This window comes from Podarcis muralis, chromosome 6 (genome assembly GCF_964188315.1).
Source record: "Podarcis muralis chromosome 6, rPodMur119.hap1.1, whole genome shotgun sequence".
Taxonomy (NCBI): Eukaryota; Metazoa; Chordata; class Lepidosauria; order Squamata; family Lacertidae; genus Podarcis; species Podarcis muralis.
In genome coordinates, this window is record NC_135660.1 from 21318647 (window position 1) to 21337156 (window position 18510).

Genomic DNA, 18510 nt, shown 5'->3' on the forward strand with positions numbered 1-18510 from the left:
AGTGACCCGACCCTGCTGCTTGTTCATAGCGTGATTCGGCAACAGCATCGTTGCTGCTGGCTGGGAGACAGGTGGCCATTTGGCTTCTGCCCCGCTACATTGCCAGCAGCGTTGACAAAGTGTGCCAGCAAGCGGTGGAAGGAGGAGCAGGATGTCAGCTCTGTGGCAGCAGGCACTGGGCAGCAAGGAGCAGGCAAGCCTCACAGGGTGCCTTGGGCCCTAGCAAATGCTCAGGTATGCTGGCGGCTGCCACCAGGCCTCCATAGCTAGTATGCCTCTAATACTGGGGGGGGGGGGGGGGGCAGCATGTTACAGGACCAGTTTTTTCTTATAACACTGCATACATGCGCAGGTTGAACTTCGTCGGAAGTTCAGGAGAGGTTGTGGGCGCAAACAAATCACATACCGTACTTCGGTAATCCTCATAGAACTCTAGCCCAATGGTTGCCATTGATTCTTAATTGATTTTAGAATGTATTTAAATTAATTGATTGTGATTTTATCTAAACTGTTGTTAGCCGCTCTGAGCCCAGCTTCGGCTGGGGAGGGCAGGATATAAATAAAATTTTATTTTTATTTTTTATTATTATTATTATCAAGCGGAAGCATCCTCAACCCTTCCTCTCCTGTGTGCTCAGCAACCTAAAAATGTGATTTGCAAGTGCATAGCCAGGATTTTTGTTAGGGAGGGCAGGCTTTTGTTGGAGGGGGGGTCAGACCTCAGATTCGCAGTGGTTTGTATTGATTTTGATTGATTTAGCAGCTGCCCCCCCCCCTTAGGGGTGGAGAGAAGGACCTCGCTGTCCTTCAAGCCTCTAAATGTGCACACAGTTGTCTGCAGTGCCCTGAGAACGGGAACCGAGCGGCCTGCCCTCCTGCCTCCACATTGTTTCCCTGTCAACCACGGCACGTTCCCCCTTGGCCCGCTTCTTCGGCTCTGTGCCGAAAGAAGTCCCGGCTCGCCCTGGAGGCTGCGGAAGGATACGAGACCGACCAGAAAGCCGCGGAATGACGACGGTGCCGATTCCGAAAAGTCGTCTGGCATGCTGGGAATCTCCCACGTGCGCGTGCGAGCTGCGCCAAGCTCTTGCGAAAAGCCGGCGAGGGCGGAGACTGGCAGAGAGGGGCGAGGGGAGGGCTGGGCTGGGGAAGCGGCGGGGGTTAGCTTGGAAGAGGTCGCAGCAGTGAGAGAAGAGGCTCAGCCGCTGAAATATAGAGCGGAAGTCTGTTGGGTTTGCATCCATCCAGGCGCGCTTTTTTTATAACAAGAATACAAAGCTGAAAAGGAAGAAACTGCAGCTAAAATATTACGTTCATTTTTCACGTGGTCTAGTATTAATCTGAAATTTTAGGCGCGGGACCATAGCTGTCAACTTTTCCCTTTTCTTGCGAGGAATCCTATTCGGAATAAGCGAATTTCCCTTAAAAAGAAAGGTTGACAGCTACGTGCCGGACAGTACCCAGAGCTCAGAAGCAGCTCACGCTGTTTAGGGAAGCTTTTAATGTTTAATAGGTTAATTTATTTTGGTGTTGGAAGCCGCCCAGAGTGGCTGGGGAAACCCAGCCAGATGGGCAGGGTATAAATAATAAAATTATTATTATTATTATTATTATTATTATTATTATTATTATTATTAAATGGAATTCCCTGTCTCAAAATGCACCTAGAACAGGGGTCAGCAACCTTTTCCAGCTGGGGGCCAGTCCACTGTCCCTCAGACCATGTGGTGGGCCGGACTATATTTTTTTTTGGGGGGGGAACGAATTCCTATGCCCCACAAATAACCCAGAGATGCATTTTAAATAAAAGAACACATTTTACTCATGTAGAAACACGCTGATTCCCAGAATGTCCACGGGCCGGATTGAGAAGGCGATTGGGCTGCATCCGGCCCATGGGCCTTAGGTTGCCTACCCCTGGCCTAGAACAATGGGAGTTTCGAACACTGTTCCTGAGCATACACAGAGTGCACCTTTCGCTTACCAGGCAACTCCAGCCAGAGCGCTTATGACGCAGACAAGGAAGTCTCGCCTCCTGGCATTTGTTCACCTCGTAAAATGAAGCGCAGTTTGGGACATTTGTTCAGTCACTCAGCTGAACAGAGGGAAGGCAACTATTTTGACCTGCGTTCAAAAAGCATGTGTGGGATAAGAGGCCTTCATATTGGCTCAGAACTCTGTGTTGCTTCTTAACTGTCTTCACTTTGATGGGATTTCTTCGTCTGATGCTTCAAGCGTTACATATGTAAATGTTGCAGTGAGGTATAGTGGTTAGAGTGGCAGACAAGAATATGGGGCGGGGGAGAGACCTGAACCCATATGCCCTGCTCAGCCTTGGGCCAGTCCTCCAACCTAGCAGGACTAATGGGATAAAATGGGACTGGAGCAGGGCTAGATTTAGGTTTGACAAGGCCCTAAGATACTGAAGGTAATGGGGCCCTTTATATGTCTAGCTGTCTTTTGTCAACAAGAAATTGTCGGTTTTTTGTGTTGAATATATGGTAATTTTGGGACGCGGGTGGCGCTGTGGGTAAAAGCCTCAGCGCCTAGGGCTTGCCGATCGAAAGGTCGGCGGTTAGAATCCCCGCGGCGGGGTGCGCTCCCGTTGCTCGGTCCCAGCGCCTGCCAACCTAGCAGTTCGAAAGCACCCCCGGGTGCAAGTAGATAAATAGGGACCGCTTACTAGCGGGAAGGTAAACGGCGTTTCCGTGTGCGGCTCTGGCTCGCCAGAGCAGCGATGTCATGCTGGCCACGTGACCCGGAAGTGTCTCCGGACAGCGCTGGCCCCTGGCCTCTTGAGTGAGATGGGCGCACAACCCCAGAGTCTGTCAAGACTGGCCCGTATGGGCAGGGCTACCTTTACCTTTTATATGGTAATTTATGGACCTAAAAGGTGTGTAGGTTTTATTTTATTTGTTTTTTTATCTTATATTTTGGAAATGTACATCCAGTTGTTTTTTCCCCTTTAATTTTTAGGGGGCTCCCAAGAGAGTGGGGCCTTAAGGTATAGCTTGTTTAGCTTATACATAAATCCGGCACTGGGAGATACTATGTATACAGCCTTAAGCTCTTTGGAGACAAATGTGGACAAACAATTAGTGTATTTCCTACACAGAAAGCACTTTTTAAAGCATTTTTTTTTAAAAAAAAACCAACCACCACCCACTTGTGAATAGAAGTATAATACATGACGTGAGTTTTCTGTGGCAGAATAGTGTGGTGTTTGAAACAGCTGTGAATCAGACCAGAACACCATCTTGTAGTTTGCCTCAGGTGCCAAAAAGCCTTGGGTGAGCCCTGCTTCCATCTTCTTTTGGGCCGTTGCCCTAACTTGCAACAGCATGGAATGGTGCAAGCAGAACTGTGTACAGAACTATTTCTAAGGGCACATAAAGGGAACATACTTCTCATGCTTCCCTTTGTCTGCTCGTGTGCATAATATACAGGTGTGCAACCAGGAAACCAGGGGGATGGAGGTAAGCCACACTCCACCTAACTGATCACAAGATGTGGCACGCATGCACCATTTGAATGGCAATTCCCATCCACTTTGGCAGGGCCGCCCCCCTAAAATACTTCATGGAGGGCCGTTGGTTCCTATGCATGGGCGTAACCAGGATTTTTGTTTTTTTTTGGGGGGGGGGGGGACACAGAAGCTCAGATTTGTATTGCTTTATAGGAGGGGCAGCTGTCCCCCTCCTTGGCTATGCTCATGCTCCTATGGCAATAATATACAGTGGTACCTCAGGTTAAGTACTTAATTCGTTCCGGAGGTCTGTACTTAACCTGAAACTGTTCTTAACCTGAAGCACCACTTTAGCTAATGGGGCCTCCTGCTGCCGCAGCGCCGCCAGAGCACAATTCCTGTTCTCATCCTGAAGCAAAGTTCTTAACCTGAAGCACTATTTCTGGGTTAGCGGAGTCTGTAACCTTAAGCGTATGTAACCTTAAGCGTATGTAACCTGAGGTACCACTGTATAAAAATTATATATATGTCCTTGCAGGTAGAAACATAGCAGAGCAGCGACAGGCTGAGCTAAAACATCCCTGAAATGCTACATTTTCTACTTGCAGAAAGAGGTGGGCTGGCAACTAGCAGCTGTTCGTATTTTTTTTTTGTAACACCAAGGAACATTTTTCGAAACTGCATTCCGACGCCCTGAAATAGCACCGGGTGGGGGTGGAGGTTTAGCGCAAGCGGCTCTTTCCAAGCGCCTCTTAGCAGCTCGAGCTCACCGTCCCCTCCCCTCCCCATCTCGCGCAGGGGAGTTCACGCGCGAAGAACGTGCCGCTCGCCTGACGTCAGCGCGGGAGGGACTCTTTTCTCCCAGCGCGCCCCGCTCCGCGCTGCGTCATCGGGCGCCGGGCGCAAACGCGTTATTCCGTGCGTGGCCGGCTCCGGGTGCGGTCGTCGTCGTTCGCCATGGCCTCCTCTAGCGGGACTCATCCTTCCCCCGCCGCCTCAGGCGCCTCGCTCGCCCCGGCCGCGTCCTCCTCGGCTCCCCCCGCGGGGATCCTCATCGGGGACCGCCTGTACTCGGAGGTGTCGCTGACTATCGACCACTCGCTCATCCCCGAGGAGCGGCTCTCGCCGACGCCCTCCATGCAGGACGGGCTGGACCTCCAGAGCGAGACGGACCTGCGCATCCTGGGCTGCGAGCTCATCCAGGCCGCCGGCATCATGCTCCGCCTGCCGCAGGTCAGCGCCGGGGGAGGGGGGGCTGCCTCCGACGGGGCCTACCGCGGAGCCCAAGGCCTCGGCTTTGTGGGCAGGGGAAGGAGAGTGAGGGCGGGGAGGCTGCCGCCGCCACCTAAGGGCGCCTCTTCTCTTCTCCCACCCGCGCTGACCCGAGACGGGGCTCCGTGAGGGGAAAGGAGGGCGCTGGACACAAGATGGCGGCGGATTGGCGACCTCGGCCTGCCTGACAGGCCCGGCGCCGATGCCGCTTCCGGAAAAGGGAAGGTGGGAGGCGTTAACTGGCCTCCGCGCATGCGCGCTTCGCCTGTTACTAACATGTCTTATCTTCCTGTCTCTTCCCCGCCGGGGGATTGTCTTCGCAGGTGGCGATGGCGACCGGGCAGGTGTTGTTTCACCGCTTCTTTTATTCCAAGTCGTTCGTCAAGCACAGCTTCGAGGTGAGTTTTTTGGGTGGATGTGGGCAGGCTTAAGGTTTTCGTTGGTTGTGGTTTTTTGGGGAGGGAGCAAGAGGTACTGAAGGCCATTCAAACGTATGAAGTGAGTGTTTTCAGCTAGGATTGTTCATCTTGACTCCACTCTTTTGCCTCAGGCAAGGAGTCTCCACAGCAGTGTTTCTGGCTTGGGTGGATTTCTCTTTGGCGTAGGGTTAGTTCCTAGTCGTGTTTATAAGCTGTTGTGTATGAACCCCCAGGTGGAAACAAGTTTCTCACGGCAATGGGCTTCTTTTTCAGATTGTTGCGATGGCCTGCATCAATCTTGCTTCCAAAATTGAAGAAGCGCCTCGTCGCATAAGAGATGTGATCAACGTTTCCCATCACTTGCGCCAGTTAAGAGCTAAAAGGTAAGATCAGCTCCGCTTTTGGTATACACAACGTACCACTGTACACTGTCCCACTGTAATGTAGTCCAAAGACTAGAGGTTCTGCTTGGGTAGGTTGGCTTGATCAGGTTGAAGGTGATAAACAGCTGACATAGGCTTGAATTTTGTTGATTTTGTGTGTTAGTGTGACTTAGTGGATTGAAGTATCTCTTAACTGGATCTTGAAATGAGCTGGATGAAGTCAGGTCTGAGCTAGTATTGTTTGATTTGATTTGCTTTGCTTTATTGTTTTGTAGTGAAACCTTGTAGTTATCTTTTATTACATGTTAACTCTACTGAAAATGTATATTGGGTCCTGTTGGACCACTGTCCATGTTTAGTGTAGTAGAGAGTGTATAATTGTCTCTCCAGCTCTTAGCAGAAGACTGAAGTTTACCCTATTTACGTTTATAGTAGTGGTTTTGTTGGGAAAGTTGACAGCTTGGTTTGGTTTACAGCATATACCTGTTTTAATGGTATCTTCAAGATATAAACAAAGGAACCCTGGAAGCAATGTGCATCTAGAATTACAGGAACAACACTTGTCATTCAGCATGATTGTCTATACATCAGATGAGTCTCAATTTTGTGTGTGCTTTTGTGATTGTTGTAGAGCTGTCCCTATTTGTGGGTTTGTAAAGCTTTAAATATAAAGGAGTAAGGAAAGATTAAACATAGGAAAACTTGCACACTATCTTGAATATTTTTTTCTGAAGCTGTCTCTTGATTAATTAGTAAATACGTATAGGCTTGATTTCAATGATATCCTCACTACTTAGGGACATTTTTAAGAGCTTATTTTTCTTTGCCAAATCTTGTGGGATACTGAGGCATCCTAAAAACAGCATACAAATATGTGTCTTACCACTTAAAAGCATATCTAGGCAAAACAGGTTATTTTTCAGAAAGGTAGATTTAGTTTATACACAGGTAACGTGCACATGTACTAATATACTTTCTTTTCAAGTCTTTTTTTATTTTAAATAGAATATTCAGCTTCATTTGAATGAAACTTTCTCCCTCACTGTCTAGATTTCAAGTGAAGTTGTAATTAATTAATAATATAAATATTTCTTGGCCGGCCAGGATTTGAAAAGTAGCATGGCGGGTAGATGAAAAACATAATTCTTTAAAAAAGAAGTCTTCCCATAAAAAACCTGGCATGTCATGTTGGGTTCTGATGTCTTACTCAAGCAGATGTACTTTACTTGATTCATTTTTAGCTAACTTAAAAACAAATACTGTCTGAAAAGTCTGGAGCAAGTCAAGTCTATAAGAAATCTTACATTTTTGGCATGCAGGCTCATTTTTAAAAATGCGATGAAAGCATTATTCTGTGCGTGTTACAGTTTTACAAACAAATCAGTTGTACATGTTATTAACTTTAGCTCTTTTTTCCCTTGCAACCGACTATACAGCGACCAGCTACATTTACCAAAGCCTGGGTGATGTGGAGTGGTTCATAGAGATGAAGCTGTCGTCATGGCAACAGTGAGTGACGTATGGAAAATCCCCAAGGAGAAGCCAGTGCTCTGAGAATAGGTCACTGGAATCGGGGAACTGACAGGTTGGCCGTTGGTGAACCATTTGGAAGAACTCCTGTATCTTGTTTTAAGCTTTCATCTTTGCTGTCCAGGTTTTTGGAAATTAGCCGAATGTTAGAATTTTAACTAGCAAATTTAGGTATGCTGTAATTAATATTTTGTCTGTCACATTTCAATGCTTTATTTTGTGTATTTAATGAAATCTTCACCTTTAATGTAGTTCACTCAAGTACAATTGTAGTATTTGTTACTAAAATCTAGTACTCACTGGAAAAAAAGACTCGTTAGAAAAGTTTTTACTTTGGAATAAAAAAAGTGGTTGATGTTGTATAGCACTGACTGCCACAAACACGCAAATTTATGTTTAAGAACATAAATAGCATTTAGTAAACCAAAATGCTTTTGCTGCTACAAAGGTTATTCACAAATAGTAAATTTTGTGCACATTCTATATGATTAATGTACAGTTTTGTAACTGGGGGAAATAAATAATTTAAAAGTAATAAGCATTGCAATCATAGGCAGGTGTGCACTAAAGCATCTATTTTAAGCTCTCTGCACATGGGAATTTTTTACTGGGAGGAGCAACATCTTATTTGGATTTGCTTGCCTGAAGTAATTCTCAGCATCTCCAGTTAAAAAGGGATCTTTGGTAGTAATCCTGGGAAAGCTGCTACAAAAGTCAATTGTCAGCAGACAAGAATGGTTGGATTTTTGTCAACAGTACATACTGTTAATGTGAAGCATTTGGAATTAGCACAACATTTGTGCATGCATTGGAGCTGTCACATAATTTGTATCGAAGGCAATGCCAACAAACCAACAGCAGTGAAAACATAACAAATATAATTTTCTCTTTGCTTGTACATATTACTGCATTCCTAGTGGGTCAGGTCACTCTTCTTTAGTATTTCACAGGTTGGGGCTTAGATCCTTAACCTGACACCTTTTTAAGCAGAATTTGAAAGAGTGTCATCATAACACATGCCATATCTGCAAATATATATGAATGTTGATGGGCTGTTTGATGTAACATCTGGATACACTTATACAAGGAATGTTAAAGTTAGTTACCTTGCAGACTTGCTGCTTGATCACAATCATGTGCATGCTTTAAGTGGAAGCAAGTCTCGCAAGTGAGGATGAAATTAATTGGGAGTAACCTCTTTTGAACTCTAAAGTCGGACTTTGATTTGATACGCACGTGTAACTGATAAGATGCCTACTGCCATCTTAGTAAGAAATGCTTCCCCTTGTTGAGCCATTATTCCAGCTCTGAAGCAGTGGAGTGAAATTTGTAGGAAAGTTATTTCCTCGGGGTATTATGCTTCAGAGAATCATGTTCTTGTCCCTTTAAAATTGTAATAATTACACTTTTTAACACAACTCTAAATTTATGCAGTGCCATGGCTGTTTTCAATGCCTAATATGTAAGCATAGCTGATGTAATTCTTGGTTTGATACGAAAGCACCCTTTTTGCATTCTTACTGTTAATACTATGGTGAACTCTACACACAACTGCATAAAGTTTGCATATGCCAATCATTCCAGTTGGAATGTTGTCTAGTTAGGAAGAGCACTAATGTGGCCTTTAGTCCTTTTGAAAGGTATGTTGTATTCTGATAGCTAACTCTATCTTGGCCTTGTATTTAACCACAGTCCTGGTAACCATAGTTAACAAGGAATTCCATGCAGAGAGATCTCCTATCAATACTAGTCTTATTTATTTCCCTGTGTTGCCTATATAGGAAGGGAAGCCTGTCACTCTGCCTGTCCTTTTGCTGGCTGAGGGCATTCTTAAAAGTAGTCTCCTAAGATGCTAGTAACCTGCATTTCCATAGTAGGTGCAGAGAGGGGAACTTCCACTCTTCCCTGCCCAGCGTAGAAATGTAGGATAGCTAGCCACTAGGCAGTCTGTGGGCTTACTTGATTTAACTGGACAGGTTGCATAGAGCCAAACAGTAGTTTGGTATGTAGTTAAAATGCAAAAATGTAATGACCACAACCTAGGACTCTAGGGATGCGGGTGGTGCTGTGGGTAAAAGCCTCAGCACCTAGGGCTTGCCGGTCGGCAGTTCGAATCCCCGCGGTGGGGTGCGCTCCCGTTGTTCGGTCCCAGCGCCTGCCAACCTAGCAGTTCGAAAGCACCCCCAGGTGCAAGTAGATAAATAGGGACCGCTTACTAGTGGGAAGGTAAACGGCGTTTCCGTGTGTGGCTCTGGCTCGCCAGAGCAGCGATGTCACGCTGGCCACGTGACCCGGAAGTGTCTCCGGACAGCGCTGGCCCCCGGCCTCTTGAGTGAGATGGGCACACAACCCTAGAGTCTGTCAAGACTGGCCCGTACGGGCAGGGGTACCTTTAGGACTCTAAGCCCAATAATTGACATGCTATCGCAATAAATATAAGATCTTAAATTTTTTGGTAGACAGCTAATCCGGTATCTTGAGACGGTTTCTACAATCTTTTTTTGGCACTATAAGGTGGCATCTATTCCCCCTCCCAACTACTTTTTTATAAAATATTATGGGTATTCAGGTTAACAAGTTGCCAAGTCTAATTAGATTTGCATCTAAATTAGAAGTAAATTAATTTGTGACGTTAAAAAGGTATATTTCTCTGTCAGAAACAGTTTAGTAGGGCTGATATTGCAAATCTACACTTTGAGACATTTAGTAACTTGCATTAAGTTATGGATAGGGTAGCTGTGCTGGTCTGTAACAACAAGATGACTGAGAGTTACATTTGGAACAGGGTGTGCGTGATAATGAACATTCCTCTGAGAAGTATATAGTGCATCAACACTGCCTTACAAATATTTGAATTAACCTTGGGCAGTATACCAACAAGAAATGGAAACAGGAAATAACTGTATGTTATGAAGCATCTTTCACAAGTGCTAATATACAGATTTCTTAAGGTTTTCTATGTTGAGCACAAGGTAAATTTATATCAATGCACAGAATCTTACAGGCTGTTTTGCCTAGGTTAGTTCTGTTGCACTACCAAATAATTTAGTGAAGCTAAGCTGTCTTCAGTGCAGTAATGTGCATTTGGTTTTTGGATCAGAATAATCTAGGAAATATATAGTGCAACCTCACTATCAAGTTTTCATGAATGAAGTGTCATTCTATCATAAACAGCTAAAGAATGCAGTTTGAATTGCTTTTATCCCTGTTCTAGTTAAATGCAGGGGCAGAATTGATTGTGCTGTAGACAGTTTATGATTCTTATAAATAAAAGGATTTGAAACACCTAAAAAAAGCCCCATAATCTTCAGTCAGTTTGCTGAATGTCAAACATTGTAAAATGCAGTAAGTAGTACTGATTGTGTATATAGTTCAATCCCAGTGCATGGTGCTTTAGAATATAAGACAACACATCACTACCTGAGGATGTTTACAATCTCAACATAGAAAACAATGGAAATGAAGGCAGGGGAATACACACACACTGCACACAAGCAAGCTAAAATATTTTAATATTAAAATAGTATTCTGTGTGCATCTTTACATAGAAAGGCATTATATTGCTTGTGGATAGTACATAACTAATGAGAAGAGACTTTGTTTTAAGGCTATCCATAACCAATATAAGTTATTCATACATAAAGATGCTTGTAGAAGACTCCATAATAATGCCACAGTAAAATATTTTTAACTTGCTCCTTGTAATATATTTTAAATTTAATTAATGGAGAGCAGTATAATGTTGCCTCAACTGTATTAACAAACTAGGTTATGTGCTTTCTTAGTGATTTGTGACATAGATACAAGATAAAACATGATTATAGGTATTTAGAGGTAGGGAAGGAATATGTTCATATTAATAATTTATTGCTTATACCCTACACATCTTGACTGGTTTTCCCTAGCCACCCTAGGGAAATATATAAGAATATAAGAAACATAACGAAACATCAAACATTAAAAACTTGCTGATACAGGGCTGCCTTCAGATGTCTTCTGAAAGTCGTGTAGTTGTTTATCTGTGTGACATAATGGGAGGGCATTGGACAGGGCAGGTGCCACTACTGAGAAGACCCTCTGCCTGGTTCCTTGTAACTTCACTTCTTGCGGAGAGGGAACCACCAGAAGGCCCTCTAAACTGGACCTCACTGTCTCGGCTGGCCGGGTGGGGTGGGGGGAGACACTCCTTTAGGTATACAGGGCCAAGGCCGTTTAGGGCTTTCTGATAACATAGTTCTCGTTACCATAGCATAGTATTCATTTTTTGTTTGTTAGTACATTTTAAAAAATAAGTCTACATACAATTTAAGAAATCTAGATTATTCTGTGATCAAGATAAATGACTGAAGCATAGCTTTGTTTTATTTCCCATGCATAACACATTTATTTTTACAGATGTTGAAACTACAGTTGTAATTTGAATGATGAATTCACCACTATGCTCCTTTTCAGAGTGGAATCTTCCCAAAAGACATCACTAGGAATTACTTGGAATTTAGCCTTGTATATCATCTCTCTTATGTGAAGTGAAATGTTTTTGAATGTGAAATTCTGAATGTTAATAGGAAAACTTAACATAGTTGTACTGAATTAGTTAACTTGGACAGCACAAGATTAAAGCTAAAACTTGTTTGCAGGAGTTTAGAATCTGGTTTCTGTTGCCATTAGTTGGTTGGAAGGGAAAACAGAAAAGCCGTTGTCTTCGATATAGAAAACCGTTTTGACTCTATTTCTTACAAACTGTAGGACTCCAAGCCCATTGATACTTGATCAGAACTACATAAACACCAAAAATCAAGTAATCAAAGCAGAAAGGAGGGTGCTGAAGGAATTGGGATTTTGTGTTCATGTCAAGCATCCACATAAGGTGAGTCCACGAAAGTTTCTTCAATATTGAACTGCGCAAATGTCTTGATGGTGACAGGAAAGGTAAACAATTCCTAGATATGACAGCCTGTATAACTCAAGAACACACGCCTGTTTCTAGGAAGAGGGTAAAACTCCTAATTGTAAGCTAAAGTTAGGGGGAGTGGAGTTTTGAATTTTCATCAGAAATGGGGGTTGATAGATTATGAGACTTAAGACTTAGGTTTGCCTTGCTTTATGTTCAAGATGGATGTGAGTACAGATGTTCCTTAACATTTAAATGGTGTTTTAATTACCTTTTTGTTTTTCTTCCTCTCTCAGATCATTGTTATGTACTTACAAGTCTTAGAATGTGAACGTAATCAAACACTCGTCCAAACAGCCTGGTAAGTTTTCCTCTTCTCTCTCTTAGCCAGGAAAATAGTAGCAGAAAAAAAACAAGCTTGGTGTCCAATATACCAAAGAATGAACTGTAAGTTTGTAAACGCTTTGTGAAATGTGTGTCGTTGCTTGTTTTCTGCCTACTATTTTCGTGGCTTTCATAGCACATTTTCTTGGAGAACTCAATTTAACTTTGTTCTTTTTTCTACTCTTTGATTAAAGGGTAGCCTCTGATGGTAAGTCATAGAACTCTGCCCTCTGCACCACAGCTCATGACCTGAGGATGGCCTGATTGGCTGCCTCTCTCTCCAGCCAGTGCAGTGCAAGCTCTCAGCCAAGATTTACTGAAGTGGTCCATATCCATCTGGCAGCATCTTCTAGTTCTGTCCGGGTGTCAAAAGGATTTGTATATCTGATTCTAGAAGTATCTGTTCAACATACATATGAAATGTGTATTTGTTTTCCTAGTTATGACATGACATGTCAACATAAATGGTAAAGTCTAGCTGTAGCACGGATTCCTAATTAACTGCTTTTCCAGTTTTGTCTCAGTTTGGCTTCTAAGTGGTTGGGGGTTTTTTGGCGGTGGGTTGTGCATGCAGAGGGACTAGCACATGCCTAACTATTTACTGTTTTGTGTATTGAGCATATTTTTCACAACCAGCAAACATCCACAGTAGATTAGTTGGCATGTTTGGAGGTCTAGCCCTTACGTTCAGAAGCAAAAGTTTATTACTAAATTCTGAAATAACAGTTTTGAGTACCAACATTTTCGGTGATTAAGAATGTTTTTAATTTGTTAGAACTTGACTTCACAGAGTTTTTATAGTTCATATTTGTATCTCATCTATATAGATGTCATTCACTTTGTAAAGTCTTTGCAGCCTCTCTGCACATGAGGCCATTAAAAGTCCATGGAGACAGCTGATAAAAATGATTTAGCAAGTTCCAGTCACATCCCACTGTTTTTAGTAGAAGTGTTAAGCACGTACTTAATTCATTCCCATGACGTAATTGGAATGCACAAGTGCTTAACCATTTACAAAAATAATATGAAGCTACATTGGTATATAAATTTTATGAAATGAAGTACATATCCTGTAGATCTTGTTTTTACATTGTATCATAGGTGATGCATTTAGCTATTGTAGCTGTTGACACACTAAAACATACTGATTTGTTTGACAAAAGAATGAATTAACAATTTAAATATGTAGTTTTTAAAGTGGTCATGTGAACAGATGATTTTAGAGTTAAATCTTAGTTGATGGACACTTCATAGAATAATCATGAGTTACATAAATAGTATGTAAAGCCATAGTGATGACTTGCATTTCCTTGTGGTGATAAAGATTGAACTCAAAATAAAACTCAGCTTGTATTTTCCTGAGTTCTAGAGAGATGACAAGAGCCTGTATGTTGGAATGATCCTGGGGCATTTGAGGCATTTTGTCTTTAAGACTTATTTTGACATTTTGGAATCTAAATTAATAGTATGAAGGAGAAGAAAAAATAATAAAGTAGATTGAGTCTCCAACTTCATGTTTTTGATTTCATAATAGGCCTTAGAACTTGGAACAAATTCACATTCATATTTTTCAGGAATTACATGAATGACAGCCTCAGAACCAATGTATTTGTTCGATTTCAACCAGAGACAATAGCATGTGCTTGTATCTACCTTGCAGCTAGAGCTCTACAGGTAAGAATTTGTCTTCTGTTTCCACTCATACCTTTATTTCAACAATCTTTAAATAAAATTGCCTAGTTTCAGATTCTGACCCGTTTTTGTAATAATTTCTCCTCCAGATTCCTTTGCCTAACCGTCCCCATTGGTTTTTGCTTTTTGGAACTACTGAAGAAGAAATTCAAGAGATATGTTTAACAACACTTAAGTTGTATACGAGAAAGAAGGTAACTGTTAGTGTACTTGCAGGTGGGGTGAAACTATATACATGCTAAAAGACGTGCTTCTCTTTTAGGGAGTTGGGAAGGAGTGTTGCAATTTCTTACACAGAAATGTTTTAAAATTTATATCTAGAAGCCTTCACCCCACACCTAGTGTGTAGAAATGTGTGCTATACTTTTGAGAGGCTCTGTTTTGCTTCCAAACTCGGCCATTAGAGGAGGGTCTGAACAGCCTGGAACAGAAGCGGTGTATTCCTGGGAGCAAATTCAAGCAACCCTGATGCAATTGCTAAGTTGTATAAATTCCAGGACTCTGCTGCATGGAAGCTGCTAGCATGCTATGATAAAGTAATTTAATTTTAAGCTCCATTTTGGCAACTGACAAGGTTTAGTATTTTAATTGCTTTTTAAAACTTGTATTTTATTTTGTACGCCTCTTTGGCCACAATCGAAAGGAAGGGTGGGATAAAAAATTAAATAAGCTATTTTGCTAAAAATCAAAGAGATACATGTGTGTGTTTATATGTCCACTCTGGTTCTCCTTGCAGCCTAACTATGAATTACTTGATAAGGAAGTTGAAAAGAGAAAAATGGCACTTCAAGAAGCTAAACTAAAAGCAAAAGGATTAAACCCGGATGGAACGCCAGCCCTTTCCACATTGGGAGGCTTTTCACCTGCTTCCAAGCCCTGTAAGTTTTTTGTAACAATGTCCATTTGATTCTGCGTCTACTTACTTAATTCTTAAAAGAAAAATCGGAGCAGAATTAGGAGCCCCTGAATGTGGCTGAGCAAATATTACATCTTTATATATAGGCGTCTCCCCACTTACATGGGGCTAGGTTTCCAGGTACTGCATGGATATGTGAAATGTAGTGGGGAAACACCCTACAAACCTTTGGAAACCCCTTTAAAAAGCCAGCAGTACTTGCCAAACTGGCATGAATGGTGACTGTCTTCCTCATTACCAGAGGACTCCACTAAACTCCGCCACAGCTACTCCCACCAAACCTCCTTTTTCAAATTCTCAGCACTCCACAGGCCTCAAGAGTCTGTGCAAAAATTCTCATGGGATTGCTAGCTGTTTTTCTGCTCTTTTTGTGCCATTCTTAAGAGTTTAACTTGATTTATTGAATTATTTACTGGCACCACACATATATACAGCCATGTACATGTGGTAAGATACCTGTGCTAAACATTTTTAAGATGAAAATGAATTAAAACTACGTTAGAAAGAAAATTGGGGGTGACATCTTATAGGAGTAAGAAATTAAATGTAATTCTGTCATGTGATTAGAACCTTGTTTGATGCCATTAGTAGAAACTTGTATTAGCAAATTCACTATAAAGTATAATGTCAAGAGTTCTGTTTCTTCAACATTCTTACCATAAGTTACTTCAATTCATAGGCTCTCCAAGGGAAATGAAAGCGGAAGAGAAATCTCCGTTGTGCATCAATGCAAAAATTATCAAAAAAGAACCAGAAGACAGACAAGTGGTTTCCAAGAGCCCTTACAATGGGTAGGTTGCAGTCTGTAAAATATGATTTATTCACTTCATTCTAAGTTGTATGTTGTTAAGTGCATTTGTAAACTGATATGATGCTTACTTTTTTAATCCAGTATGAGAAAAGAGAGCAAAAGAAGTAGAAGCAGCAGAAGTGCTAGCAGATCAAAGTCAAGAACAAAGTCACGGTCCAGATCCCATTCCCCAAGGAGACAGTGAGTATTTAAATAATGGTTAAATATAACTTAAAATATGCTTTCCTTCTCCTACATTTTTCTTAAGGGAAGCTTAGTAACATGAAAATAAAGAGCAGTTAAGGGCTTCTAATGTGAAAATATCACACCTTCTGCTTTGAAACAACAATACAAAGTTACTAAAGCTGTTTGAGTAACTTTTATGATTAAATATCAAAAGTTGGCAACTTATAAGCTCTTGGAACACTGAAATGAAATAATAAATACCACCACAGTGTTTCAGCTTAAATATGCAATAAAAACAAGATTATCTTTTGTGGATTTGCTACATGCGACCTAGCCACTGCTGTGCTAGTAAACTAAATTTTGCCACCCTACTTAACTGAAGAAATACTGCATGAAATAACATTTATGGGAGTTTATGTAGCCCTGGGGTTCTCCCAAGTGGACAGATGCAATAATACATTCTTGCACCTAAGAAGTCCCGTCTGTTAAAATTTGAAAGCAATTTTTATATATTGTAGGCAGATACAGATATGAGTGAGAGAGAATCTCAGGTTTCTGATACGGTTTTCTTTAGTAATGAGCTGGGGTGCTGTTTCACATACTGTAGGCAGTAGATAATTTGTGTATTGTGACAAGTTTAATTTTTATTTTTCAAATAGTACAATTAAGAAACAGTAACAAAGCAGTGGTGTATATGTGTGGAAAGCAGTGATAAGCATTGGAATCAGATAAACAGTAAGGAAAACAGCTGATACAGCCCCTCCAAAAAAACCAGCGCAAGTAGTAGGAGGTGATCTCTCAAGAGAGTTATTTGTGAAAATTAGGAACAGAAGACCATATAGTGTCAAATTGATTAGATGTAGATGCTGTTTCACATTGCGTATGCAGTAGACAATTTGTATGCTGTGCAAGTTTAAATGCTGTGCTGTTTTGCATTTTAAGTTACAACAATAGACGGAGTCTCTCTGGAACCTACAGCTCAAGATCCAGAAGCAGATCACGTAGCCACAGCGGCAGTCCTCGGAGGCATCATAATCATGGATCACCACATTTAAAACCCAAGCACAGCAGAGAAGAGTTGAAAGGTGCAAATAGACACGGTCACAAAAGGAAAAAGTCTCGCTCCCGTTCTCAGAGCAAATCCAGGGACCACACAGATGTTACCAAGAAACACAGGCACGAGCGAGGACACCACAGGGACAGGCGAGAGAGATCTCGCTCGTTTGAAAGGTCGCATAAAGGAAAGCACCACAGTGGCAGTCGCTCAGGACACAGCAGACACAGGCGCTGATGGGGCAGTTTGAACTGTCCTTTAGTTACACTTGCATATTATACCATGTGCGGGACTGTTTGAAACTTGAAAAGAAGTCAAATTAGGATTTGATTTGAAGCCCAACACCTTCAATGAGTAGGACTTTTTTTGAAAAAGGTGTTGAATTTTTGCACATAAAATACCTTAGCAGTATCAAACTGATTTAAAACAATGATCAGGTTAAATTGTATGTGTTAGAGTTGTATCAATATGAAAACTGGAGAATTTGTTTCTGTACAAATGTACCTTATTTTTATACACACATACTGCAGACATTTCTATTTAAGTATAGTTATTTGTTTAAAATAATGGTGAATACTTTCTTACACTGGTTTTAGTCTGCATGTGTGAAAACCTTTTTACAAGAAATAAAATATACCGACTGTTCTTTTTTTTTTTTTAACTACTCTGTTGAATACCTCATTAAATCATCAAAATGTGGAAATTTTCATACCAAATTGCTATCTCTTTAATGCTTGGTAACACAGATACAAATCTGCTTCACTGGAGCTTGTTTTGAGTTAAATGGTATAGGAGCTTGATGTTTTACAAGTAGCATGGCTTGATTATTTTTCAGAGTATAATTCAAGGAGTGAGTTGGATGGAACTAGTCACTAGACTTTCGTGCATGTAAATGGCCAGTAATTATTTCCCTTCCTCCTCATCCCTACTTAAATTTCATATTAGTGTTTTGCAAGCTTGCTGCTCAACTGCAGTAATAAATTGACTGACTACAGCCAGTCAATGCAGCTTAAAGACAAACGGAAAAAGCTGTTGTGCTAGTAATAGGAAGTGCAATAATACTACAAGATTTTTAATTCTTGGTTTTTGATGACTAGGAGAAGAGGATGGCCATAATACGTTATCTGTCCCGGAACAAATACTGTGGATCTATTGTAGCTGCCCTGAGCCTTAGCTTTCAGAGAGCCTTTCGGTAGCAGGAAGAGGACCCCCTGTATCTTATTCCTCATAATATCTTACGTCTTTTTCTGCTACAAAAAATGGTGACCTGTAAACATGCTACCCTTCTCAGCTTGTACAGGAATTTATATGTAGAATTTGACATAGTTTTGAGGGGATGTGGCTTATGTGTAAAGACAATAAGGATAACACTGTCCAACTGGAATAGAGATGGCACACTAACAAATTATTTTGACTACGCCACTCGTTCTGATTCTGTTCTTGGCAGACCACTGCCTTTCCGTTAAAGCCCCTATTTGGAATGCCACTTGGACTTTTGAATTCAACCTCAGCTGCAAGAGGACTTGA

General features: G+C 41.7%; 1 protein-coding gene across 1 annotated transcript; it reads left to right on the forward strand.

Moving 5' to 3' along the window:
• Window positions 1–4360: 4360 nt before the first annotated feature.
• On the forward strand, window positions 4361–17628 carry CCNL1 (cyclin L1). The gene is made up of 11 exons (XM_077929843.1): window positions 4361–4699; window positions 5062–5136; window positions 5431–5540; window positions 11817–11937; window positions 12258–12322; window positions 13920–14019; window positions 14127–14231; window positions 14774–14915; window positions 15633–15744; window positions 15846–15944; window positions 16872–17628. The coding sequence occupies exons 1-11, from the start codon at window positions 4424–4426 to the stop codon at window positions 17218–17220; spliced, it is 1554 nt and encodes a 517-aa protein (XP_077785969.1). The 5' UTR covers window positions 4361–4423; the 3' UTR covers window positions 17221–17628.
• The last annotated feature ends 882 nt before the right edge of the window (window positions 17629–18510 follow it).

What these genes read in the sequence shown, in the direction of transcription:
- CCNL1 (XM_077929843.1), top strand. Translation starts at nt 4,424, where the DNA reads ATGGCCTCCTCTAGCGGGACTCATCCTTCCCCCGCCGCCTCAGGCGCC. An exon ending in TCATGCTCCGCCTGCCGCAG is followed by an intron (nt 4,700 to 5,061) that starts GTCAGCGCCGGG and finishes TTGTCTTCGCAG; the next exon opens with GTGGCGATGGCGACCGGGCA. An exon ending in TCCAAGAGCCCTTACAATGG is followed by an intron (nt 15,745 to 15,845) that starts GTAGGTTGCAGT and finishes TTTTTAATCCAG; the next exon opens with TATGAGAAAAGAGAGCAAAA.